Source organism: Bombina bombina, chromosome 5 (assembly GCF_027579735.1).
Source record: "Bombina bombina isolate aBomBom1 chromosome 5, aBomBom1.pri, whole genome shotgun sequence".
NCBI classification, from domain to species: domain Eukaryota; kingdom Metazoa; phylum Chordata; class Amphibia; order Anura; family Bombinatoridae; genus Bombina; species Bombina bombina.
Window position 1 is genome coordinate 1,099,870,754 of NC_069503.1, and position 27,141 is coordinate 1,099,897,894.

The following is a 27,141-nucleotide window of genomic DNA, read 5'->3' on the forward strand; positions in this document are numbered from 1 at the left end:
AATTACATTTGTTATTCGAATACACAGACACTAACTTTACAAATTCTAAACACATCCATAAACATGCTTGATATATCAAGCACCTCTTTCTTGTATTTGCCCAAAGGATTTTATATTGTATTTAGAAACAATTTAAACCGTTACAGAGTAAGTATTTGGGAAAAAAATAGATATAAACACCCATGGTGCAAGCTTGTTTGGTTACTATATGTCCGGGTCTTTTTGAACTTTTACTATTTCCATCCAAACAACCGCGGTGGAATCTTTTTCTTTTTACAGACCGTATTCTTTGCTGTGTGATTGCACGTCCTTAAGCAATATCTGTCTCTTTCCTCCATCCTGGATCTGGTGAGTGTCCTGAAGCCGTTTAGAACATCTCGTCACACCGCGATCACTCAACCTTAGGGGGGGTGTACTGGACTTGTTGCTCCTGTGCTGACAGTGTGGGTTGGTTCTGTGGTTGAAAAGTCTCTGATTGCTGCTGCTATGCGTTTCGGCTGGGTCTCCAGCCTTTCTCAAACTGCTCTTTGAGATGTTCTAAACGGCTTCATGACACTCACAAGATCCAGGATGGAGGAAAGAAACTGATATTGCTCAAGCACGTGCAATCACCCAGCAAAGAATACGGTCTGTAAAAGGAAACATGCCCTAAACGGCTTTTAACGGTAATTGCCTCTTTTAAGAGTACTGAAGAGTGAAATTTCACTGCAGTTGTTTGGACGGAAATAGTAAAAGTTCAAAAAGACCTGGGCAGATAGTAACCGAACAAACTTGTACCATAATGATCTATATATCACCAAGAAATTGTGTGATGTTTTTAAGAAGCACTATTTACTATCGGCTAGATTTAGAGTTTTGTCTGTAAAGACCCGCGTAGCTAACGCTGCTTTTTTTCCCAACACACCCTTAAGACAACGCTGGTATTTAGAGTTGTCTGAGGGGCTGCGTTAGGCTCAAAAAAGGGTGCGTTGAGCCTAACTTAGCTCCACTTCAACCGTCAATACCAGCGTTGCTTACAGTAGCGGTAAGCAGCTAAAATGTGCTTGTCCACGATATCCCCATAGGAAACAATGGGGCAGTTTGGGCTGAAAAAAAAAACAATCGGAATTAAGGTAGAAAAAATCTGATTGGCTGATTGTATCAGCCAATCAGATTTTTTCTACCTTAATTCCGATTGGCTGATCCAATCAGCCAATCATGTTGAACTTGCATTCTATTGGATGATTGGAACAGCCAATAGAATGCGAGTTCAATACGATTGGCTGATTGGATCAGCCAATCGGATTGAACTTCAATCTGATTGGCTGATTGCATCAGCCAATCAGATTTTTTCTACCTTAATTCCGATTGGCTGATAGAATTCTATCAGCCAATCGGAATTGAAGGGACACCATCTTGGATGACGTCCCTTAAAGGAACCTTCATTCATCGTTAGTCCGTCGGTTGAAGAAGATGGCTCCACGTCGGCTCCGTTGAAAATGGCTCCGCTCCGCTCCGGATGGATGAAGATTGAAGACACCGCCTAGATGAACACTTCTACCGGATGGAGGACCTCTTCTTAGCCGCTTGGATGAAGACTTCTACCGGATCAATTACCTCCTCTGTGCACCTTGGATGAAGAATTTGGCTCGGCTGGGTGAAGACGACTCAAGGTAGGATGATCTTCAGGGGGTTAGTGATAGGTTTATTTAAGGGGGTTTGGGTGGGTTAGAGTAGGGGTGTGTGGGTGGTGGGTTGTAATGTTGGGGGGGTGTATTGTATTTTTATTTTCAGGTAAAAGGCCTGATTACTTTGGGGAAATGCCCCGCAAAAAGCCCTTTTAAGGGCTGGTAAAAGAGCTGATTACTTTTGTATTTTAGAATAGAGTAGGGAATTTTTTATTTTGGGGGGATTTTTTATTTTATTAGGGGGCTTAGATTAGGTGTAATTAGTTTAAACTGCTTGTAATTCTTTTTTATTTTTTGTAATTTAGTGTTTGTTTTTTTTGTATTATAGTATAGTTTATTTTATTGTAGTTTATTTTAGCTAATTGTATGTAATTTATTTAATTAATTTAATGATAGTGTAGTGTTAGGTGTATTTGTAACTTAGGTTAGGATTTATTTTACAGGTAATTTTGTAATTATTTTAACTAGGTAGCTATTAAATAGTAATTAACTATTTAATAGCTATTGCACCTAGTTAAAAAAAATACAAAGTTGCCTGTAAAATAAATATAAATCCTAAAATAGCTACAATGTAATTATTATTTATATTGTAGCTATATTAGGGTTTATTTTATAGGTAAGTATTTAGTTTTAAATAGGATTAATTTAGTTAATTTTAGGAGTAATATTTTGTTAAGTTAGGTTTAGGGGTTAATAACTTTATTATAGTAGCGGCGACATTGCGGGCGGGAGATTAGGGGTTAATAATTGTAGGTAGGTGGCGGCGATGTTAGGGAGGGCAGATTAGGGGTTAATCAAATGTATTCTAGTGTTTGCGAGGCGGGAGTGCGGCAGTTTAGGGGTTAATACATTTATTATAGTGGCGGCAAGGTCCGGTCGGCAGATTAGGGGTTAATAAGTGTAGGTAAGGTAGCGGCGATGTTGGGGGGGCAGATTAGGGGTTAATAAATATAATATAGGGGTCGGCGATATTAGGGTCAGCAGATTAGGGGTTTATAGGTATAATGTAGGTGGCTGTGGTGTCCGGTCGGCAGATTAGGGGTTAAAAAATGTTTTTATAGTGGCGGCAATGTGGGGGGGCCTCAGTTTAGGGGTACATAGGTAGTTTATGGGTGTTAATGTACTTTAGAGCACAGTAGTTAGGAGATTTATATTCCGGCATTAGCCCATAAAGCTCTTAACTACTGACTTTTTTTTTTTCCGGCTGGAGTCTTGTCGGTAGAGGGTCTACCGCTCACTTCTCCCAAGACTCCAAATACCGGCGTTAGGCAGATCCCATTGAAAAGATAGGATACGCAATTGGCGTAAGGGGATCTGCGGTAGCCTGGAATCAAGGTAGGGAAGTGAGCGTTAGACCCTTTCCTGGCTGACTCTAAATACCAGCGGGCGGCCAAAAGCAGCGTTAGGACCCTTTAACGCTGGTTTTGACGGCTAACGCAAAACTCTAAATCTAGGCGTTTATGTATGTATCATTTATTTTTATTTATTTGAATTTTGTTTTTAGAGATTTAATTAGATATAATTGTATTTAGTTGTATTTATTTGCATATTCGCTTTTATTTAACTTTTTTCACAAAGTAAAGATTAATTAACTAACTTTCAGACTCATGAGTCATTCTTGCAGTAGAAATAAAGATTGAAAAGGTAATCTGCATGTACATACATATATATGAATTAACCAATATAATTTTCAACTAAACTATAAGTACTTTTACTTTAATCTGAAGAAACAGATTTTATATTGTATGCATGAAATTGTATTCAATGACACATAGTGGTCGATCACAATCATTTTGAAAAATGTATCTAATGGTTTTCAACATAAAATCTACATTTACGTCTATGGAGGCTTTGTAGATAAACAATATGATAAACTTTTCTACAGGATTGTAATCAACCCCATAATCAGAATTAGAACTCCAGGTATTTGTAAACATATAGGGCATCAGGATACAGAGCGAAGAACAAGAGATGTAGGCTCATCAATAAAGTAAGAGAGAGATATACTTACCTACATCCTATGGCTCCTAGGGGGAGGTAACAAGATAAACTTGCTTTTAAAATGTTGGCATTAAAATGCCAGAATTACAAATAGTGAAGGGGCTTAAATCATCTAACTGCAGGGGTCAAGTGGAGCGGGAATGCAGGGGAACAGAGTTCCTGCACTATTTTTGCTGTGGGAACTAAGTTCCCTCTGCACAGAGAAAAGAAATGCTTCAGTAAACACTACTGCTGCTGGTAGTGGGAGGAGCTGGAGCACATTCTGGTTAGAGAGATAGTGAGATCTTCAAGTAATAAGCAGTAACACTTCCTTCAATTACACTAAGTGCAAGCCTGTCAGCAGCCCTGCTGTGTGATCACCCCGCAATGTATTTAACACATGGTGCTTACATTTCTGTGTGGCTTGCTCCGGGGTTAATTAGCTCCCCTCGGCATAAATAGGACTATTACACCTTAAGTGGGTGAGACTCTGTGACAGAGGAGGATTCTCAGGTCCAAAGGAAACCATTAAACCCTTCATTGGTTTTAATTTTCTTTCATTAACCAAAGTTTATAGTTTATATACATACAAATACAGTATGTGTGTGTGTATTTATAAAACAATATTAATTGTGAAGGGGGGGGGGTAAAAGTCTTAGTGAGTTCCCACACTTTGTTTTGTAGGACTTGATCCCTGTTTAACTGTGATCTGTGATGTTGAAACTCTGTCATTTTGACAATGTGGTATAATAGTTAAGTCTGTGCATTTCATTATTAGTTAAGTAAATTAATCTGGAAAAAGGCCACAGTCTTCGACATTCATCACTTTCTGCTACCGGATTTATTAGGAAAAAATTGCAACACACAAATATCTGGATTTGCTCACAGACTTATGCACATTTTTCCTAATAAATATGGACAAAATGCTGCCCACAGTGGACATTTTCCAGACTAATTTACCCAACTTATAAGGAAATGCACATATCTAATGTTATTATGATCTTACTTAAAGTTCAAGCCTATGCGTAACAGTTCATTAGTAGCAACACACGCAATGAGTTGAGAAAAAAAAAAAAGTTGAAAAAGAAAGATTGGAACAAATTTATATTTAAGATATTTTTTGCTACCTGTTTGCCCTACAAGCATTGCAGTTAACCGGTGTGGTATCCTTGAGGAAATTTTCAGCGCTGCTCTCACATGATAATACCTGTGAAAACACAATTAAACATTTTTGTTTCATGATTCAGATAGAGCATGCAATTTTAATTTACTTTCTAATGTACTTCGATGATAATTTTTTCTTTATTTGTTCTCTTGGTATCTTTTGTTGAAAAGCAGGGACATAAGCTCAGTAGCTGGTGCTTTATCATTTTTTGCTACACGTTTCATTTTGCTACCTGCAAATGCGCTAACTACAAAGCACACTCCACAGATGATCTTAAAACACCTGTGGAATGCGCTGATGTAGTTAGCTCATGCGCATTATGATGGGTAGCAAAATCTAACGGAGAAGATCTTTATTCCTGTATTATTCTTACAGGTTAATTGTGCCTGCGTGTCCTCGGCTCAAATGACTTAAGCTATTCTTAAGCTACTCTCAGAGGGGTATCAAAATCTAACGGAGAGGATCCTTACTACCCGCATCTGACAGTGTTAAGAGAAAGTTGTCAGTGTGTGTGACAGTAATAATAGAGAGGGGTTCAGGGCGTGTGTAATTATAATATGTTTTTTAATTGTTAATATTCAGTCCCTCTGCCAATTTGAACTTATCACATTTCCATTATCCTGCAATATAATAAAACAATAGGAGCACAGCTGTATTAAAAAATAAAAAAAAAATGTGTGGAGTAAAGATTTTCTCTACCCCCCCTTCTTGAAAGCAGCCAACATCAGTTGAGCTGAGGGTGTGCAGGAGCACTTAACATGCAAGGAGACAGTGGGGGATTAAAGATGCTAACTACATCAGCACATTCCACATCCAGGATCATATGTGGAATGTCCTGATGTAGTTGGTGCATAATCAGATAATGCACCACATCACCCAGAAAATTGTTGCAATTACAAATGTTAAGGCATTCTCATGTGTATTTCTTTTGTTTGTATTGGTATGACACAAAAAAGTAGAGAGAAAAATACCAAATCTGACACATTCCACGCAAAACTAAAAAAATAGACTGGGCAAAATTATTGGCACCCTCAATTTAATATTTGGTAGCACATCCCTTGGAAAAAAATAACTGAAATCAATTGCTTCCTGTAACCATCAATGATTTTCTTACACCTTTCTACTGGAATTTTGGACCACTCTTCTTCCGCCAACTGCTCCTGGTCTCTCAGATTGGAAGGGTTCCTTTTCCCAACTGCTTTTTTGAGATCTCTCCACAGACAGTTGCTCTATGGGATTGAGATCTGGACTCATTGCTGGCCAGTTCAGTGCTCTCCAGCACATTGTCTTAAACTATTTCTGGGTGCTTTTTGACATGTGCTTTGGCTTATTGTTCTGCTGTAAGATCCATGACCTCTGACGGAGACCCAACTTTTTAACACTTGGCCCTACATTGCACCACAGAATTTGTTGGTAGTCTTCAGATTCCATAACTCCATGCACACCGTCAAGACATCCAGTGCCTGAAGCAGCAAAGCAACCACAAAACTTCAGTGAACCTCCACCATGTTTGACTGTAGGGAAACTAGACATGTGCACAGAGAAAAAAATAATTTTGTTTCATTTCATTTTCATTAGTTAAATAAATAATTTCGTTTAGGCAAATTAGTTATGTTAAATTAAATCGTTATTTCGGATCCATTCTTTATTCCTATTTATTATTCTATTCTAAAGTTTATAATAGAATAATGAATATGTATAAAGAATGGATTTGAAAAATGATTTAACTTAACATAAGGAATTTACTGAAACAAAATTATCTAAACTGGCGTCCCCCGACATCGCCAAAACGAAATAAAAATATATTAACCTCTAAACCGCCGTCCTCCACATCGCCAACACTAAATAAAACCTATTAACTTCTAAATCGCCGTCCCCCCACATCGCCAATTTTACTAATAGCTTTTCGGCATAAGTAGCAGAGATTTACCTGTCAGCTAACCCCCTATTGGTAAGGTTGTGGAGCATAGGTATAATACCTAAACCTTGTTCTTTGTCTAAATTCATAGACTCTGCAAGAGATTATCTACAGTTCCAATATTGGATCACTTACGAATTGGACTTTATTTTAAATAGCGATTTATGGATTACGGATCGTGTAGGAGTGTTTTTTCAATCATCAAAATGTGGTCAATTTATTGATCAAGGACATTTAGTCAATATTTTTCAGGGATCTTATTTTTCTAACACAAGTTCACTTTATAATAATAAATTATCAGATTTTTTGTATATAATTTGGAATTATTGTGATACTAGCAACTTTATTACATTGTGTGATATAATTAAGGACTTAGTTGTAAGTTTTTTTGGTGTAATAAAATCCATACTCAAATCCACTGTTCTGTGTGTTGATCTCTACTAGTTAGGAGGGGTACATGTTTATGTATCCAGCCTTATTTTTAATAAAAGGTGTGAGGCAAGAGTGCTGTCACAAGTACTTTTTCTTTTTTTTTCTTCTTTATATTTTCTATTTTGATCATACTTTATCACCAGTCCATTAAGGACTTTTTGCCTGCCTTAAATAACCAGTGTCCTGATAATATTATAATTTAACTATTATTTAAATGGGACTAGACTTGGCAAAACAGGAAATTGATTTGGGAGTACTTATAGATAACAAGCTAAAGATGGGTGCACAAGGCAGAGCTGTGGCTTCTATGGCTAATATGATACTAGCATGTATTAAAATATGCATTGATACAAGAGAGGAAAGCATAATTCTGTCACTATATAAATCACTGGTAAGACCTCATTTTGAGAATGGAGTGGTGTTTTGGGAAACAATCTATAAAAATACATTGCAGATCAAGTTCAGAAAAGGGCCACAAAACTAATAAGGGGAATGCAGAATTTAAGCTATGAGGAGAGGTTAGTTAAATTGGGTCTGTTTTCTCTAGAAAAAAGGTGATTGAGAGGTGACATGATTACTTTATATAAATATATTCAAGGCATGTATACAGAGTTGGCAGAAGCTCTGTTTATTCCAATAAAATTGTTTGTGACAAAAGGTCACATTTTAAGGCTGGAAGAAAGGAGATACACAGGCCCATTTATCAAGCTCCGTACGGAGCTTTAACACAACTTATGAAGCAGCGGTCTAAAGACCGCTGCTCCATAACCCTGTCCGCCTGCTCTGAGCAGGCGGACAGGAATCGCCGGAAATCAACCCGATCGAATACGATCGGGTTGATTCACACCTCCCTGCTGGCGGCTGATTGGGCGCGAGTCTGCAGGGGGCGGCGTTGCACCAGCAGCTCTAGTGAGCTGCTGGTGCAATGTTAAATGCAGAGAGCGTATTGCTCTCCGCATTTAGCGAGGTCTTGCGGACCTGATCCGCAGTGTCGGATCAGGTCCGCAAGCCCTTTGATAAATTGGGGCCACAATCTCCAGCAACATAAATGTTTTCCCCCTGTAAGAGGAATCAAATTGTGGAACTCATTACCTAAGTAGGTAGTAAATGCCAATACCTTAAAAATGGTTTAGATACATTTCTGACTAGAAACAGAATTCAGGGACATCATTGTTTGTGTTAAATGGGTCGATTTCTTTAATGGGGTTATTTTAAACTCAACTGAAGCTTTTATTGTAAGTATATAAACATTTAAATAGAAACTCGATTAACTTATGTATTTTTTTCAACCTCATCGACTTTGTTACTATGTAAATAATGTGCCTAAAAGAGGGTCTGGTGTATTATCATTATTTTCCTTCATTTATATAATGCTGCAAAACTATGCAGTGCTTATCCAACATATGTCTCAAATGCAATTAACTGCACATGAAATAATATTGAGAACTGCAAAGAAAAATGTATTAAGCGTTCAATTTAGAGATAATGGGGTCCATCCGATAAAAATCGTCGCCCGCAAAAGCCGGCGACGCCAATATTTGCGCGGGTTTGGTATCACATATACGGCGTAACCTAGAAGTTACGCGCGTATATTTCTGCTGTCGCCCGTAGTTTTTTGGGCTATAGGCAGGTATACCAAACCCGCGCAGTTTGGTATCCAATATGCAGCGTAAGGACTTACGTGGCGAAAATGGAGAAAACTTACTCCATTTTCACCTCGCCACAAAAAGCAGACGTAAGAAGCCTTACGCTGACTATTGGAGCCCCGTAACTCCCTAAACTGGCTGCTAAAATAAACCTAACACCTAACGCATGCGCAATGTCTATCTCCCTGTCAACCGCGATCTGCTAAAATAAACCTAACACCTAATGCATGCGCAATGTCTATCTACCTGTCAACCGCGATCCCCCCCCCGAAATCCCTAATAAAGTTATTAACCCCTGAACCGCCGCTCCCGGACCCCGCCGCCATCTACATAAACTAACCCCCTACTGTGAGCCCCTAAAACCGCCGCCATCTACCTTATCTATCCCCAAATTAGAACCCCTTACACCGCTGTCATCTACCTTATCTATCCCCTAATCTGACCCCTTACACCGCCGCCACCTATATAAAAATTATTAACCCCTAATCTAATCCCCCTATACCGCCGCCAGCTATATTAATATTATTAACCCCTAATGTAAGCCCTTTACACCGCCGCCATCTCTATTAAAATGATTAACCCCTTATTTAATCTACCTACCCCGCCGCCAGCTATATTATCTATATTAACCCTAAGTATATTATAGTTAATATAGGTATTACATTATATATATTAACTATATTAACCCAAATTATATTAGGGTTAATATAGTTAATATAGTTACTATAGTATTTATATTAACTATATTAACTCTATCTAACCCTAACACCCCTAACTAAATTTATATTAAATTAATCTAATTCATTTATAAACTAAAATATTCCTATTTAAATCTAAATACTTACCTATAAAATAAACCCTAAGATAGCTACAATATAATTAATAATTACATTGTAGCTATGTTAGGGTTAATATTTATTTTACAGGTAAATTGTTAATTATTTTAAGTAGGTATAATAGCTATTAAATAGTTATTGACTATTTAATATCTACCTAGTTAAAATAATTACCCAATTACCTGTAAAATAAATCCTAACCTAAGTTACAAATATACCTACACTATCAATAAATTAAATAAACTACAAACATCTATCTAAAAATACAATTAAATTAACTAAACTAAATTACAAAAAAAAACAAACACTAAATTACAAAAAATAAAAAAAGATTACAAGATTTTTAAGCTAATTACACCTATTCTAAGCCCCCTAATAAAATAATAAACCCCCAAAATAAAAAAATTCCCTGCCCTATTCTAAATTAAACAAATTTCAAAGCTCTTTACCTTACCAGCCCTTAAAAGGGCCTTTTGTGGGGCATGCCCCAAAGAATTCAGCTCTTTTGCATACAAATACAATACCCCCCCCCCCATTACAACCCACCACCCACATACCCCTATTCTAAAACCACCCAAACCCCCCTTAAAAAAGCCTAACACTACCCCCCTGAAGATCTCCCTACCTTGTCTTCACCACACCGGGCCGAACTCCTGATCCGATCCGGGCGATGTCTTCCTCCAAGCGGCAAAGAAGAATTCTTCCTCCGGCGACGTCTTCCTCCAAGCGGCAGCAAAGTCTTCATTCTTCCGGCGGCATCTTCAATCTTCTTTCTTCGCTCCGCCGCCGCGGAGCATCCATCCCGGACGACTACTGAACTTGGAATGAGGTACCTTTAAATGACGTCATCCAAGATGGCGTCCGCCGAATTCCGATTGGCTGATAGGATTCTATCAGCCAATCGGAATTAAGTTAGAAAAATCTGATTGGCTGATTGAATCAGCCAATCAGATTCAAGTTCAATCCGATTGGCTGATCCAATCAGCCAATCAGATTGAGCTCGCATTCTATTGGCTGATCGGAACAGCCAATAGAATGCGAGCTCAATCTGATTGGCTGATTGGATCAGCCAATCGGATTGAACTTGAATCTGATTGGCTGATTCAATCAGCCAATCAGATTTTTCTAACTTAATTCCGATTGGCTGATAGAATCCTATCAGCCAATCGGAATTCGGCGGACGCCATCTTGGATGACGTCATTTAAAGGTACCTCATTCCAAGTTCAGTAGTCGTCCTGGATGCGGCGGAGCGAAGAAAGAAGATTGAAGATGCCGCCGGAAGAATGAAGACTTTGCTGCCTCTTGGAGGAAGACGTCGCCGGAGGAAGAATTCTTCTTTGCCGCTTGGAGGAAGACATCGCCCGGATCGGATCAGGAGTTCGGCCCGGTGTGGTGAAGACAAGGTAGGGAGATATTCAGGGGGGTAGTGTTAGGCTTTTTTAAGGGGGGTTTGGGTGGTTTTAGAATAGGGGTATGTGGGTGGTGGGTTGTAATGGGGGGGGGGGTATTGTATTTGTATGCAAAAGAGCTGAATTCTTTGGGGCATGCCCCACAAAAGGCCCTTTTAAGGGCTGGTAAGGTAAAGAGCTTTGAAATTTGTTTAATTTAGAATAGGGCAGGGAATTTTTTTTATTTTGGGGGTTTATTATTTTATTAGGGGGCTTAGAATAGGTGTAATTAGCTTAAAAATCTTGTAATCTTTTTTTTATTTTTTGTAATTTAGTGTTTGTTTGTTTTTTGTAATTTAGTTTAGTTAATTTAATTGTATTTTTAGATAGATGTTTGTAGTTTATTTAATTTATTGATAGTGTAGGTGTATTTGTAACTTAGGTTAGGATTTATTTTACAGGTAATTGGGTAATTATTTTAACTAGGTAGATATTAAATAGTTAATAACTATTTAATAGCTATTATACCTACTTAAAATAATTAACAATTTACCTGTAAAATAAATATTAACCCTAACATAGCTACAATGTAATTATTAATTATATTGTAGCTATCTTAGGGTTTATTTTATAGGTAAGTATTTAGATTTAAATAGGAATATTTTAGTTTATAAATGAATTAGATTAATTTAATATAAATTTAGTTAGGGGTGTTAGGGTTAGATAGAGTTAATATAGTTAATATAAATAGTATAGTAACTATATTAACTATATTAACCCTAATATAATTAGGGTTAATATAGTTAATATATATAATGTAATACCTATATTAACTATAATATACTTAGGGTTAATATAGATAATATAGCTGGCGGCGGGGTATGTAGATTAAATTAGGGGTTAATCATTTTAATAGAGATGGCGGCGGTGTAAGGGGCTTACATTAGGGGTTAATAATTTTAATATAGATGGCGGCGGTGTTAGGGGCTCACTTTAGGGGGTTATAGATATAATATAGCTGGCGGCGGGGTACGGGAGCGGCGGTTTAGGGGTTAATAGCTTTTTTATTGTTAGGATAGTGAGGGGGGATAGCGGATAGAGGGTTAGACGTGTCGGGCTATGTTAGGGAGGCGTGTTAGACAGTGCGGGTGTTTTAGACTTTAGTCAGGTTTTATAGGCGCCGGCAGTTTCTAACGTGCCGCAAGTCACTGGCGACGCCAGAAATTTGTACTTGCGCAGATTTCTGGACATCGCTGGTTTGTCAGACTTACGGCACGTTAGCATCTGACGGCGACTTATATGGGATAGCTCGAGTTGCGAGCTGAAACTGCGGGCGACGCCGGTTCCCTCGCTTGCGCCGCAAACTGCGATCTATATCGGATCGCGCCCAATATATGTAGATTTTCAACTCAACTACAACGCATGAGTCTTTCAATCAATTTTTAACTGCAAAGCCACTGTTAAGTCAAAATTCAGTTTTATAGTCAAGCTAAGAAAATAAGCCTTGGACCTCCAGTTTAGATCATTTTAGTAATTAGAAAAAATATTGAGAAACTCCACACTAAAATGCATATTGTTTGTAGGTTATGGAGGATGCATCACACATTAAGATGTCTGGTGAGTAAAATATAAGAGAATAAATAAGTGCACAAGCTTGCCTGCCAGTTATAGCTTCCCTTCACGGGTACTAGCTACAAAGGATGACACTTTGAAAATATTTTGGTTTTATATATAAATAAAATATAAAGGAGTAGTTTAAAAATACAGGAGACCAGACTATACATCTTGGTTCTAGAAACAAATCATGTAAAGCACATGACATGGTTCTACCAATAAATGTTTGGTAGGGTTAGACTGTCTAGCTGGTGGGGAATCTAGCACACCTGAAGTAAACTTTATCCCAAAGTTTAAAGAGTTATAGTTAGTTGTGGTAGGTGGGGCAAACCAAGTTGCTATTCCCAATGTGTCTTACTGTAAATATGTGTGATAATATGTGGGCTCAATATATGTTAATGTTTTGATGAGTACTATTTTATATCCTCTTATGGAAAAAATTGGATGTCAAAACTTTTTTTTAAAAATATATATTATACTTTATTTGATTCCGGTAAATTTACCCAATAATAGTGATGCTAAAAGTACAATTAAACAAATATTATTACAAATTCCTTCAAAGTTTAAAAAATGACACCGGTGTCTCTATGTATCTATGTATAAAATGTACGTAATATATAAAAATATATGAATATATAAAAATTAAATTAAAATAATATTGTTGAAATCTTGCAATTTATACAGTTATAGGTTTATCACAAGTTGTAATTTCTGTATTTACAAACTTTTTGTTAGAAATTACAACTTGTGATAAACCTATAACTGTATAGGTGATTAAAAGACAAAAGACACTTTGTCTCTTATAAAATACTTACGCCTAGATTTAGAGTTTTGTCGGTAAAGACCCGCGTAGCTAACGCTGCTTTTTTTCCCAACGCACCCTTAAGACAACGCTGGTATTTAGAGTTGTCTGAGGTGCTGCGTTAGGCTCAAAAAAGGGTGCGTTGAGCCTAATGCAGCTCCACTTCAACCCTCAACGGTAGCGGTAAGCTGGGAAAACGTGCTCATGCACGATTCCCCCATAGGAAACAATGGGGCATTTTTGGATGAAAAAAACCCTAACACCTGCAAAAAAGCAGCGTTAAGCTCCCAACGCAGCCCCATTGTTTCCTATGGGGAAACACTTTCTAAGTCTGCACCTAACACCCTAACATGAACCCCGAGTCTAAGCACCCCTAATCTTACAGCAACAGTTTAGTTTCAAAATAAAGCATCTATTTTAACAAACCAGGAAATGACTAATAACAGACCATGAAACATGAAAATAAAGTAAATTCAATCAATAAAGCTTTTGCCAGGTATCATCAGTGACAAAAAAATAAAAAATAAAAATAAAAAAAGTAACAAAAGCAGATTATGATTTATGAAATGTGCATCACACTAATACTGTGGGTGTTTTCCTAATGGTAGCCCAGTTCTAGAAGTAAAGTGCTGATCATTTTCCACATTATAAGCAATTCTGTAAATGCCTTTTAGTGGCAAAACTATGACAACTGCAGAAATACATTACATAAATTAGATACATTGCTTTTCTTTGTGTACTATACAAAGGGCAAATTGTTCATGCTGAGCACATTTCAACCAGACACATAGTCATTTTATAACGCAAAACCTTAAAAGAGGCAAAATGCAGAGATGAGTCATTTTTTTATCAATGCTACTTAAAGTGATAATAACCCCTAAACTGCTGATCCATTTCAACCCCTGTGCTAAACTGTTTTGGAGTTTGACATGCTGCTCTTTCTTATTATATACTTTGTTGAAAAAGTGTACCTAGGTATGCTCAGAAGCTGCTGATTGGTGGCTGCACATATATGCCCCTTGTCATTGGCTTACAGCTAGCTCCCAGTAATGCATTGCTGATCCTTCAACAAAGGATACCAAGAGAATGAAGCAAATTAGATAATATAAGTAAATTGGAAAGCTATTTAAAATTGTATAATATATCTAAATAGAAATACAAATTGTGGGTTTCATGCCCCTTTAACTTTGCCAATTAAAGCATTTCCACTCCCTCCTACTGAGGCTGAAATGTATTCCACAGGTAGGGTATTAGACTGGTGCTAGGATCTTTACCCCTCTGCTTAGTACAAGGGACTCCCTCTAGTAAAAATCCAAAAGTAGATAAGGTTAGGTACAGTAGTGGAGTGTACAAGCGCTATTTGCAAGAAATAGCTGGGGGATTCCTCCAGGAAGTTTTCGAATATTTAATTTGATATTGTGATAAACAGCAAGCACTAGATATGCATACGATTAGAACTCTACAAATGAGTAAAAAATATATAAATTAGTATAAAATATATAAATTTATTATCTGATTATAAAATACAATATTATTAGTATATGTGTCGACACTAACATAAAAACTTTAAAACTTGATGTCCAATTTACATTTGTCTTAATATAGGTGATTAAAAGACAAAAGACACTTTGTCTCTTATAAAATACTTACGCCTAGATTTAGAGTTTTGTCGGTAAAGACCCGCGTAGCTAACGCTGCTTTTTTTCCCAACGCACCCTTAAGACAACGCTGGTATTTAGAGTTGTCTGAGGTGCTGCGTTAGGCTCAAAAAAGGGTGCGTTGAGCCTAATGCAGCTCCACTTCAACCCTCAATGGTAGCGGTAAGCTGGGAAAACGTGCTCATGCACGATTCCCCCATAGGAAACAATGGGGCATTTTTGGATGAAAAAAACCCTAACACCTGCAAAAAAGCAGCGTTAAGCTCCCAACGCAGCCCCATTGTTTCCTATGGGGAAACACTTTCTAAGTCTGCACCTAACACCCTAACATGAACCCCGAGTCTAAGCACCCCTAATCTTACACTCATTAATCCCTAATCTGCCGCCCCCGCTATCGCTGACACCTGCATTATATTATTAAACCCTAATCTGCCAACCGCACATCGCCGCCACCTACATTATCCCTATGAACCCCTAATCTGCTGCCCTAAAATCGCCGACACCTATATTATATTTATTAACCCCTAATCTGCCTCCCCAACGTCGCCGCTACCTAACTACACTTATTAGCCCCTAATCTGCCGACCGGACCTCGCCACCACTATAATAAATGTATTAACCCCTAAACCGCCACACTCCCAGCCGGGCACCGATGGACCAAAAGAGGACATCCGGAGCGGCAGAAGTCTTCATCCTATCCGGGCAGAAGAGGACATCCGGACCGGCAGACATCTTCATCCAAGCGTCATCTTCTATCTTCATCCATCCAGAGCGGAGCGGAGCCATCTTCTTCCAGCCGAAGCGGATCCATCCTCTTCAACCGACGCCTACTCGCCGAATGAAGGTTCCTTTAAATGACGTCATCCAAGATGGCGTCCCTCGAATTCCGATTGGCTGATAGGATTCTATCAGCCAATAGGAATTAAGGTAGGAAAAATCTGATTGGCTGATCCAATCAGCCAATCAGATTGAGCTTGCATTCTATTGGCTGATCGGAATCGGATTGAACTTGAATCTGACTGGCTGATTTAATCAGCCAATCAGATTTTTCCTACCTTAATTCCGATTGGCTGATAGAATCCTATCAGCCAATCGTAATTCGAGGGACGCCATCTTGGATGACGTCATTTAAAGGAACCTTCATTCGGCGAGTAGGCGTCGGTTGAAGAGGATGGATCCGCGTCGTCTGGAAGAAGATGGCTCCGCTCCGCTCCGGATGGATGAAGATAGAAGATGTCGCTTGGATGAAGATGTCTGCCGGTCCGGATGTCCTCTTCTGCCTGGAGAGGATGAAGACTTCTGCCACTCCGGATGTCTTCTTTTGGTCCATCGGTGCCCGGCTTGGTGAAGACGACTCAAGGTAGGGAGATCTTCAGGGGGGTAGTGTTAGGTTTATTTAAGGGGGGTTTGGGTTAGAGTAGGGGTATGTGGGTGGTGAGTTTTAATGTTGGCGGGGGGGTTGTATTTTTTTTTACAGGCAAAAGAGCTGATAACTTAGGGGCATGCCCCGCAAAAAGCCCTTTTAAGGACTGGTAAAAGAGCTGGTTACTTTTTAATTTAGAATAGGGTAGGGACTTTTATTATTTTGGTGGGTTTTTTTATTTTATTAGGGGGCTTAGAGTAGGTGTAATTAGCCTAATATTCTTGTAATCTTTTTTTATTTTTTGTAATTTAGTGTTTTGTTTTTTTTGTAATTTAGTTTAGTTTATTTAATAGTATGTAATTGTAGGTAATTTATTTAATTAATTTATTGATAGTGTAGTGTTAGGTTTAATTGTAACTTAGGTTAGGATTTATTTTACAGGTAATTGTGTAATTATTTTAACTAGGTAGCTATTAAATAGTTATTAACTATTTAATAGCTATTGTACCTAGTTAAAATAAATACAAAGTTGCCTGTAAAATAAATATAAATCCTAAAATAGCTACAATATAATTATTTGTTATATTGTAGCTATATTAGGGTTTATTTTACAGGTAAGTATTTAGTTTTAAAAAGGAATACTTTAGTTAATAATAGTTAATTTATTTCGTTAGATTAAAATAATATTTAATTTAGGGGGGTGTTAGGGTTAGGGTTAGACTTAGCTTTAGGGGTTAATACATTTATTAGAGTAGCGGCGAGGTCCGGTCGGCAGATTAGGGGTTAATACTTGAAGTTAGGTGGCGGCGACGTTGGGGGGGGGCAGATTAGGGGTTAATACTATTTAATATAGGGTTTGCGAGGTGGGAGTGCGGCGGTTTAGGGATTAATACATTTATTATAGTGGCGGTGAGGTCCGGTCAGCAGATTAGGGGTTAATAAGTGTAGTTAGGTAGCGGCGACATTGGGGGGGCAGATTAGGGGTTAATAAATATAATATAGGGGTCAGCGATGTTAGGTGCAGCAGATTAGGGGTTCATATGGATACTGTAGGTTGTGGCGATGTGCGGTCGGCAGATTAGGGGTTAAATTTTTTTATTATAGTGGCGGCGATGTGGGGGGGCCTCGGTTTAGGGGTACATAGGTAGTTTATGGGTGTTAGTGTACTTTAGAGCACTGTAGTTAAGAGCTTTATAAACCGACGTTAGCCCATAAAGCTCTTAACTACAGCCTTTCCATGGGCGTTAGGAGTCTTGTTGGTAGAGGGTCTACCGCTCACTTCAGCCAAGACTCTAAATACCAGCGTTAGGAAGATCCCATTGACAAGATAGGATACTCAATTGGCGTAAGGGGATCTGCGGTATGGAAAAGTCACGGCATGAAAGTGAGAGGTAGACCCTTTCCTGCCTGACTCTAAATACCAGCGGGCGGCCAAAAGCATCGTTAGGACCCCTTAACGCTGCTTTTGATGGCTAACGCTAGGCGTTCAGCGGTATGGGTTACACAGCGGTATATATCACACAGTTGTGCTCAGCGGCACTGTTTTGATATCCAAATGTCTTTGTATCTATGTGGCCTCCGCAGTATTGCCACTTAAGCCTTAGGCTTACCTTTTTCAAACTTCATCTGAGATTTCGGCTCTCCTCTCTTTGATTTATTTGGATATCAAAACAGTGCCACTGAGCACAACTGTGTGATCTATACCGCTGTGTAACCCATACCGCTGAATGAACACTAAGTATTTTATAAGAGACACATTCGGCTAGATTACGAGTCTTGCGTTAGCCTTAAAAAGCAGCGTTGAGAGGTCCCAACGCTGCTTTTTAATGCCCGCTGGTATTACGAGTCTTGCAGGTACAGGTGTACCGCTCACTTTTTTGGCCAGACTCAAAAATACCGCAAATCCTCTTACGTCAATTGCATATCCTATTTTTTCAATGGGACTTGCATAGCGCCGGTATTACGAGTCTTCCAAAAAGTGAGCGGTAGACCCTCTCCTGTCAAGTCTGGTACCGCATTTAAAAGTCAGTAGTTAAGCGTTTTATGGTCTAACACAGTAGTATAAAACTCTTAACTAAAGTGCTAAAAAGTAAACTAACACCCATAAACTACCTATTAACCTCTAAACCGAGGCCCCCCCCACATCACAAACACTATAATAAATATTTTAACCCCTAATCTGCCGAACTGGACATCGCTGCCACTAAATAAATTAATCGCTGCACTCCGCTGCATTAGTTAAATTTTATTAACCCCTAATCTGCCGTCCCTAACATCATCGACACCTACCTTCATTTATTAACCCCTAATCTGCCGCCCCCAAAGTCGCCGCCACTATATTAAAGTTCTTAACCCCTAAACCTAAGTCTAACCCTAACACCCCCTAACTTAAATATAATTTAAAAAAATCTAAATAAAATTACTACAATTAACTAAATAATTCCTATTTAAAATGAAATACTTACCCATAAAATAAACCCTAAGATAGCTACAATATAACTAATAGTTACATTGTATCTAGCTTAAGGTTTATTTTTATTTTACAGGCAACTTTGTATTTATTTTAACTAGGTACAATAGTTATTAAATAGTTATTAACTATTTAATAGCTACCTAGTTAAAATACAGACAAATTTACCTGTAAAATAAAACCTAACCTAAGTTAAAATAACACCTAACACTACACCATAATTAAATAAATTAACTAAATTAACTACAATTAAGTACGAAAACAAACAAACACTAAATTACAGAAAATAATAAAATAATTACAAGTTTTTTAAACTAATTACACCTAATCTAATCCCCCTAATAAAATAAAAAAGCCTCCAAAATAATAAAAAGCCCTACCCTATATTAAATTACAAATAGCCCTTAAAAGAGCCTTTTGTGGGGCATTGCCCCAAAGTAATAAGCTCTTTTACCTGTAAAAAAAGTACAATACCCCCCCAACATTAAAACCCACCACTCACACACCCAACCCTACTCTAAAACCCACTCAATCCCCCTTTAATAAAACCTAACACTAACCCCTTGAAGATCACCCTACCTTGAGAAGTCTTCACCCAAACGGGCCGAAGTCCTCAACGAAGCCAGGCAAAGTGGTCCTCCAGACGGGCAGAAGTCTTCATCCAGACGGCATCTTCTATCTTCATCCATCCGGCGCGGAGCGGGTCCATATTCAAGAAATCAGACGAGGAGCATCCTTCCTGGCCGACGTCTACCCGACAAATGAATGTTCCTTTAAGTGATGTCATCCAAGATGGCGTCCCTTCAATTCCGATTGGCTGATAGAATTCTATCAGCCAATCGGAATTAAGGTAGGAAAAATCCTATTATCTGATGCAATCAGCCAATAGGATTGAACTTCAATCCTATTGGCTGATTAGAACAGCCAATAGGATTGAGCTTGCATTCTAAATTTTGCTCTTCGCTCACTTTTCTGCGGCTAATGCCGGGTTTGCAAAAACCCGTAATACCAGCGCTGTCGTTAGCACCGCACCCCTGTTAATGCAAAACTCGAAATCTAGGTGATTGTCTTTTGTCCTTTAATCACCTATATTAATTACAAATGTAAATTGGACGTCCAGTTTTAAAGTTTTTATGTTAATGTGTCGACACATATGCTATTAATATTGTATTTTATAATCAGATAATAAATTTATATATTTTATACTAATTTATATATTTTTTATTCATTTGTACAGTTCTAATCGTATGCATATCTAGTGCTTGCTGTTTATCACAATATCAAATTAAATATTCGAAAACTTCCTGGAGAAATCCCCCAGCTATTTCTTGCAAATAGCGCTTGTACACTCCACTACAGTACCTGAAATGTATTCCATGAAATGCAGAACCCTGATTCTCTTACATGCTCCACAGTGATTGTTTGACATGTGCTGGGTACTTAATTGGCTGCCTTAAAAGAAGTAAAATAAATATCAAGAGTTTTTTCAAGCTGTGTGTCCGAGGACTTCAGGTCATTGTATATTTTTTCTAACAAAGGGGTTGATCAAATTATTTTCCACATTAAAATCTATAGGGATTTTTGCAGATAAGTAATGTATCTTGGTGATAACCACCAACATGACATGTTTTAAAACCATTTATTTAATGAAGAGCTGCTGCAATCAATGAATAATAAAAAATGACTGTTTATGTATTTAGGCCTTGATCACAATCTATTGACCAAAACCTTTCTCAGATCTTTTTCAGGCAAATAGATTACTTTTCCATTGGACATAATAATATTGTGTTTTGTATCTTTCCCACACATGAAAAAAACCCTATTTTTTCTATAGGGCAGAAAGGTTCTTGGTGATCAAAAACCATTTTAAAATAATTTTAACTTTTAAAATATGACATCTCAAGGCACTTGATAAATCCTCTAAAGGGCATTTTGTACATCTTTGTAAATTTTTCACAGTTATTTGCAAACATATCTGTTATCTTGCACGTGTGCAAAACCCTCTGAAATGGTCCCAGGAGATATTGTAGAGGCCTATAAACATACAGGGATTGATTTATTAAAGCTCCATTAATCCTCATTGTAGAGGCTGTATATAGAGGAAATTTACATATGTATGTATGTAAGTACATGATATTCTGTACAGCTTAGGGGAACTGCAGGAAAACATCAGGACACCTACATCAACAAATGGTATGTTTGTATTTGTTTCATAAGATGGTGAGAGTCCACAAGCCATCCCATGTAGGATTTAAGTCCAGTCCTACAGGAGCAGGCAAAACACTCCTCACAACAGAGCTTTATTTCCTCCCTCTTTCCCATGATTCCTTAGTAATTTGTTTGCCTCCAGATAGGAAGGTGAAAGATGAATTGCTGGCTGGCTATATATTTCCTCCTGCTTTTATTTTAAATATCTGCAGCTACTGAGGTGGTATGACAACATCTCTGACCTTATTTCCCAAGAAGCTTCCCTTGAAAAAATTCAGGATTGCTTGTGGTTGGTCAAAGCTGCAATTAGTCTTATTGGAGATGCAACTGTTGAGTCATTGCTATGACTGTTCTGGCTAAAAGAGCCTTATGGCTAAAGTCATTTTCTTCTGATAATATGTTAGGGAAGACTTTTTTTGCTTCCTTTTCAGGAAATTATCTTTTTTTGGAACTGAACTAGATGCTTTCAGTGCTACTGTCACTGTAGGTAAAGGAGCTTTCCTGCCGCAAGACAAAAAAGCTAAGGGCAGGGTTAAGTCCGCTAGACTTTTACAATCCTTTTGTCATTCCAAGATGAAAAAATCCTCCTCTTCAGTGTCTTATAACTCAGACACCTCCAAATCCATGGGGAGCCTGGTTCCTCTTGGTTTAAAGGTGCCAGCCCCAACTTAGACTCTGTTCTGGTGGGGGGCAGAACATTTTTTTAGAAGGTTTGGAGAAAATACTTAACATAATTTGATAGGGGTATCCCATAGGCTTTCAGTCTTGCCATTATTGAGGAAAATTCCTCCTGTCTAATATTCTAAAGGATAATTTAAAGGCCATAGTGTTTCTTGGCATGTGTAACAAACCTAGAAGCTATGGGAATGATTACTCCAGGCCCCTTGGTGGCAAATATTCAGGGGTTCTAATCAAGCCTTTTTTCAATGTTCCAAAGAAAGATGTGATTTACAGGCCGATATTGGATCTCAAAAGTCTGAATACATTTCTGAAAGTTCCAACTTTAAAATGGAGACATTTTGCACTATATTACCTTTAGTGCAGAATGGTCAATTTGTTTATATCATAGACTTGAAAGAGGCCTGTTTGCATATCCCCATTCACAGGGATCATACAAAATTTCTCAGATTTGCCTTTCTAAATAGACATTAACAATGTGTGCCACTTCCATTTGGTCTGGCACCAATAATGAGAGTCTTCTCAATGGTTTGCAGATCTCTTTTTATCGTAGTGAGAGTTTGGGGCTCAGCAGTAGCTCCTTACATTGACTACATTCTGATACACGTTGCTTCTTTTAGATTGCTCAGGAATATACAAACAGTTTCTTCAGTTCCTTTGTTGCCATAATTGGAAAATTAACCTCCCAAAAAGCTTTCTAATTCAACTTTTTACTAGACACTTTACTAGACACTTTACTAGACACTTTACTAGACACTTTATTCAGGCCAGGAAACCTGTTACAAGACATATTTATCACAAAGTCTGAAACTCTTTTGAGATTTCTTGAATTTTTTAATTTTCTACAGGATGGCCTAGATAAGGTTTTGTCCGCCAATTACCTTAAAAGTAAAATGTCTGCCCTTTCAGTTTTGTATCACAAAAGGAAGTATCACAAGGCTTCCTGACTTTTAAGCCTTTGTTCAAGATTTGGTCAGGACAAGGCCAGTTGTCAGGCCTGCATCCCCTCTGTGAAACCTTAACTTGGTCTTGAGAGTTTCCTCAGGCTCAGCCTTTTGAACCTATGCATTAACTGCTCATACAAATGTTGTCTTGAAAGGTTCTCTTTCTTTTAGCCATTTCCTCATCCAGAATAGCATCTGAGTTTTCTGCTCTATCTTGTGATTTTTCTTAACTGTTTTTTTATCAGGATATAGCATTTTTATGAAAAAACTACTCTTTCCTTCCTAAGGTTGTTTCTTCTTAAAACATTAATTAGGACATTGTAGCCCTGTCTCTATGCACAGAGCCCAAAAAATGCTAATGTGATGAAATCAATTCATAAATTGCATGTAGTATGGGCCTTGAATTTTTATTTTCAAGTCACTTAATAATTCAGAATCTCTTCTTCCTTGTTTATCCATTTCTCAGGACACCCACAAGGAAAAGAAAGCTCCTGCAATCACCTTGACAGGGTGGCTTAAAGCTTTGATTTGTGTAGAGTACCTAGTAGCAGGGAAGTATCCCCCTGAATGAATTGCTGCTCATTCTACCAGAGTAGTCGCCACTTCTTGGACTTTTAGAAATGAAGCTTCCACTGAACAGATGTGAAAGGCAGCTACTTGGCCATCTTTTCATACCTTTACCAAATTCTACCATTTTGACACGTTTGCCTCTTCAGAGGCTGCTTTTGGTAGGAAAGTTTTTCTGGTTGCATTTCCTGTTTAGTACCTGCCTAAACTGTTTTTCCTTGCCCATTTCATGGTGGTCTCATGGACTTCACTACTTGGGTATAGGATCCCACATGTAATGGCTCGTGGACTCTCAACATCTTATGAAAAAAACAACATTTTTGCTTACCTGATAAATTAATTTATTTTATGATGTTAAGCATATATTTTGTTTTTTATTTTAATATTTGGCTTAAAGTAACACTTACACTGTTGCGTTTGTCATTTACAGTATTGTCTTCCAAACCAGGCTTTAAAATGAGCGCAATCATTACTTCCATAGGAATCTATTGCGATCTGTTTCCATCTGCACCACCACTCAACTATTTAAATGTATATTGTATGTTTGCATTATGGGCAAATTGGGCACCTTTTTCTATCTCTATGTGGTCAATTTGACATTTATTGTTTTTAACAAAATGTATTTAACAAAATTCTATTGTTTGTTAAAAGACTGTTTTACAATTTACAGTGCTCTTAAAACAAGATGGCGACTATTGAACTTGTAAACTATAACACACCTTTGTGACTGAGTTCAATAATGTAGACACAATCTTGTTTGAAGGTAAAAAATTATGTTTATAGATAGACAGAAAGATAGAGATAGATAGATAATTTATATTTTTTAATTAATAGATGTTTTTTTGTTTTATACCAAAACATGAGATTAAAATTCTGTAGAGAACACAAAAGCGCAAAACTAAATTTCCTCTACATATATTTATTGAAAAATAAGATCAGTACCTACCCTCTCTGAAACAGGTCCACATTATGGAATTTTTGAAGCTCTACTGAAAACTCAACTGTTGCTTGTACTTCAGACATGATATTTTCAGCTTATCACCTTAGAAAGAAAGAAAATAGAAAAGTTAGAAATATTATTTGAAGTTTACTTCTGATTTATACAATATTTTATTTCAATTTTGCACAGAGCATCAAAAACTCAATGTTCATATATATATATATAATGTGCAAAAAACAAAACTTGATCCTGGGGACTGGGTCAATGAAAAAATAAAAGCTATCTTTATTAAATTCTAATCAGTAAAAACCCAGGGGGGGGTCCAACACTTACAACACTGAGCACTGTGTACTCAAGTTGACATGTTTTGGTATAATACCGTAATCATAGCTGATGGAGTACACCAGTGCTAGTCTATTAAAAGGCAGTGAAAGTCTTCCATTGGTTAACAATAAAAAATATACAGGTGATCAGTGGAATTAACATTAACCTATTCCTTTCTAGGCAGAAAGGTGTGTACACTTATAATTCCCAAAATGTAACAGTATATAACTGTGAATGCAAGTCAATGCTCATCTTATCATGCAATACTATGCAACTTAATATAATAACATGCTAGGATAAATACAGAAATTATTTTACAAAGCCTTACTATAAAAAAAAGCAAAAAGCTGCCACCCAAAACAAGTACCCTTGGCGGTGGCTAAGGGTGAACTTATAAGGATTAAGAGGAACTGTACTGAAGAATCTACCTATCGGGAACAGAGCAAGGATATTAGAATGAGGTTACAGCAAAGGGGTTATCCTAAGTATCTGATAGACCAAGCACAATCTCAGGTAGACAGACTAGATAGAAACACTTTACTTAGAGGATCCAAACAGTTGGATAACAAAAAACTAGACAATGTTACCTTTGTTACAGATTACAGTACAAAGTACAAAGATATTTGCAAAATTATAAACAAACATTTTCTCCTTTTATCGGCAGACGACAGACTAGAAGTTTGTGTAAACAAGGGCCTATGTTGTTCATACAGAAAAAGTAAAACTTTAGGTAATTTCCTGTCTCCTTCAGAATTACCTAGTGGATCAGCGGGAGAACAAGGATCTTGGTTGAGACATAGGGGGATGTACAGATGTGGCAAAACTAGATGTAAACCATGCGACCATTGTATCATCTCAGAAGAATTTCATTCTGAGGTCACAGGGGAAGTGTTTAAGATCACTTCTTGCCTCAACTGTACATCCTCCTATGTTATCTATCTACTCACATGCACAGAATGCCACCTCCAGTATGTGGGTCTCACCACTACTGAGGTAAATATTATAATACGAAATCATCTGTCCACCATTAAAATTGGTGAAGCGACCACTCCCTTAGTGAAGCATTTTAAGAATGCACATAACAAGAGCAGTGCAACTCTGAGTTGGCAAGCAATTGAATGGGTCAAAACTCCCTTACGCTGAGGTGACAGAGACCACAGGTCTTAATTCAGAATATGATCTCATTAATTACTGGACATGAGGTCCCATAAATTAGTCCAGGTCTAAACACACTTTTATTTTCCTCTTCTTCTACATATTTTTGGTTAAGCACTTACACACTGATTTTTACATTGTTACTATGATTCTAGTCAGTAATTATATGTGTGTGCATCCAATTTATGCATCTATGTAGTATTTTGGGGTTTGTGTATAGTTTAGCTATGTCTGTAAGTAGAAAATGGGATACTAAAATAGTTTTGTTTTTGTTTATGCAGGTATTCTATCTTATTTTTATACCCCCTATTTGAAGCATTCTTACAAATGAATATACATTTATACAGCCTTGATATATTAGGCACAAATCCATATATTTTACATAGATTTGAGAATGCATCTAAGTAATGCATTTAGGGGGTCTCATTATAAATACAAATATAAATACATCTACACTATGTCCCTATATAGGATACTTGTTTCACTTAGCAGGTGTCTTAGTCTACAGTTTATAATATGATTCAATGTATGCACTATTAAATAAGTGCATAGAAATAACTTCTTACTTGATAGGTCAGGTATTGACGCACATGCAACATTAATTTGGAAAATATATCAGGTTCTATCCTCCTTTTATGGTAGATGACGTAATTTGATATTGTCCTTGTGTGACGAACCAAGGTTATCCAACCCTGCGCCAGTCACTTATTTGGCGCAGAAAGGGTTATCAGACCCCTTCTACTGTCACTAATATGTCACAATCTAGCCACACCAGACAAGCTTGTGATTTAGTTCAGTGGGTGCAAGGGTTAACAACACTCTCCAGTCTGTACTAGACGTAAAAGAAATGCCCAAAACTCCCCTTTAATGCCACCCACACTAAACTAACTATAATATTTATGCTGCCACCACTTATGATTTATTAAAGGGAAAATCCTAAGGAAAAACCCAGACTTACACATTAACTTGCAGAATACAATTTAGCAGAAAATCACCTAAATTATACAGTTCTAATATTCCAGTCTCTTCAGTAACGTGGTTCAATTATTAGACAAAGGCCAACACTTAATAAAGGAATTATTTATTATGCCAAAAATATTATGCACAATGCATTATTAATAAAAAGTTGTTACAAATACAATTACACACAGCAAACAGGTTAAAATAAAATGAAGAAAATAACAGACCTAATACTTTCCTAGCTTATAAGTCTGCCCCCAGGGAGATGGGCAAGAGAAAATGGTCACTCATGCTGTGGAAGCCTCCTTTGTAGAATGAACAATCTTATAGTTAAAAAATAAGATTCTTATACCTATTTTCCAGAGATCAAGTTGCCTGACCACACCCTCCTGGGCAGGCTAAGAAACCCCCCTGTCTTTATGAAC

General features: G+C 37.5%; 1 protein-coding gene across 1 annotated transcript in view; it reads right to left on the reverse strand.

Moving 5' to 3' along the window:
• Positions 1-24,360, reverse strand: part of FAM135B (family with sequence similarity 135 member B) — a 292,460-nt gene extending 268,100 nt beyond the window's left edge. Inside the window, exons 1-2 of the mRNA XM_053715380.1 lie at positions 24,284-24,360; positions 4,775-4,854 (exon numbers count right to left, since the gene is read on the reverse strand). Coding sequence (XP_053571355.1) covers positions 4,775-4,854; positions 24,284-24,360 — 157 coding nt within the window. The remainder of the gene's footprint in view (positions 1-4,774; positions 4,855-24,283) is intronic.
• Positions 24,361-27,141: the final 2,781 nt, after the last annotated feature.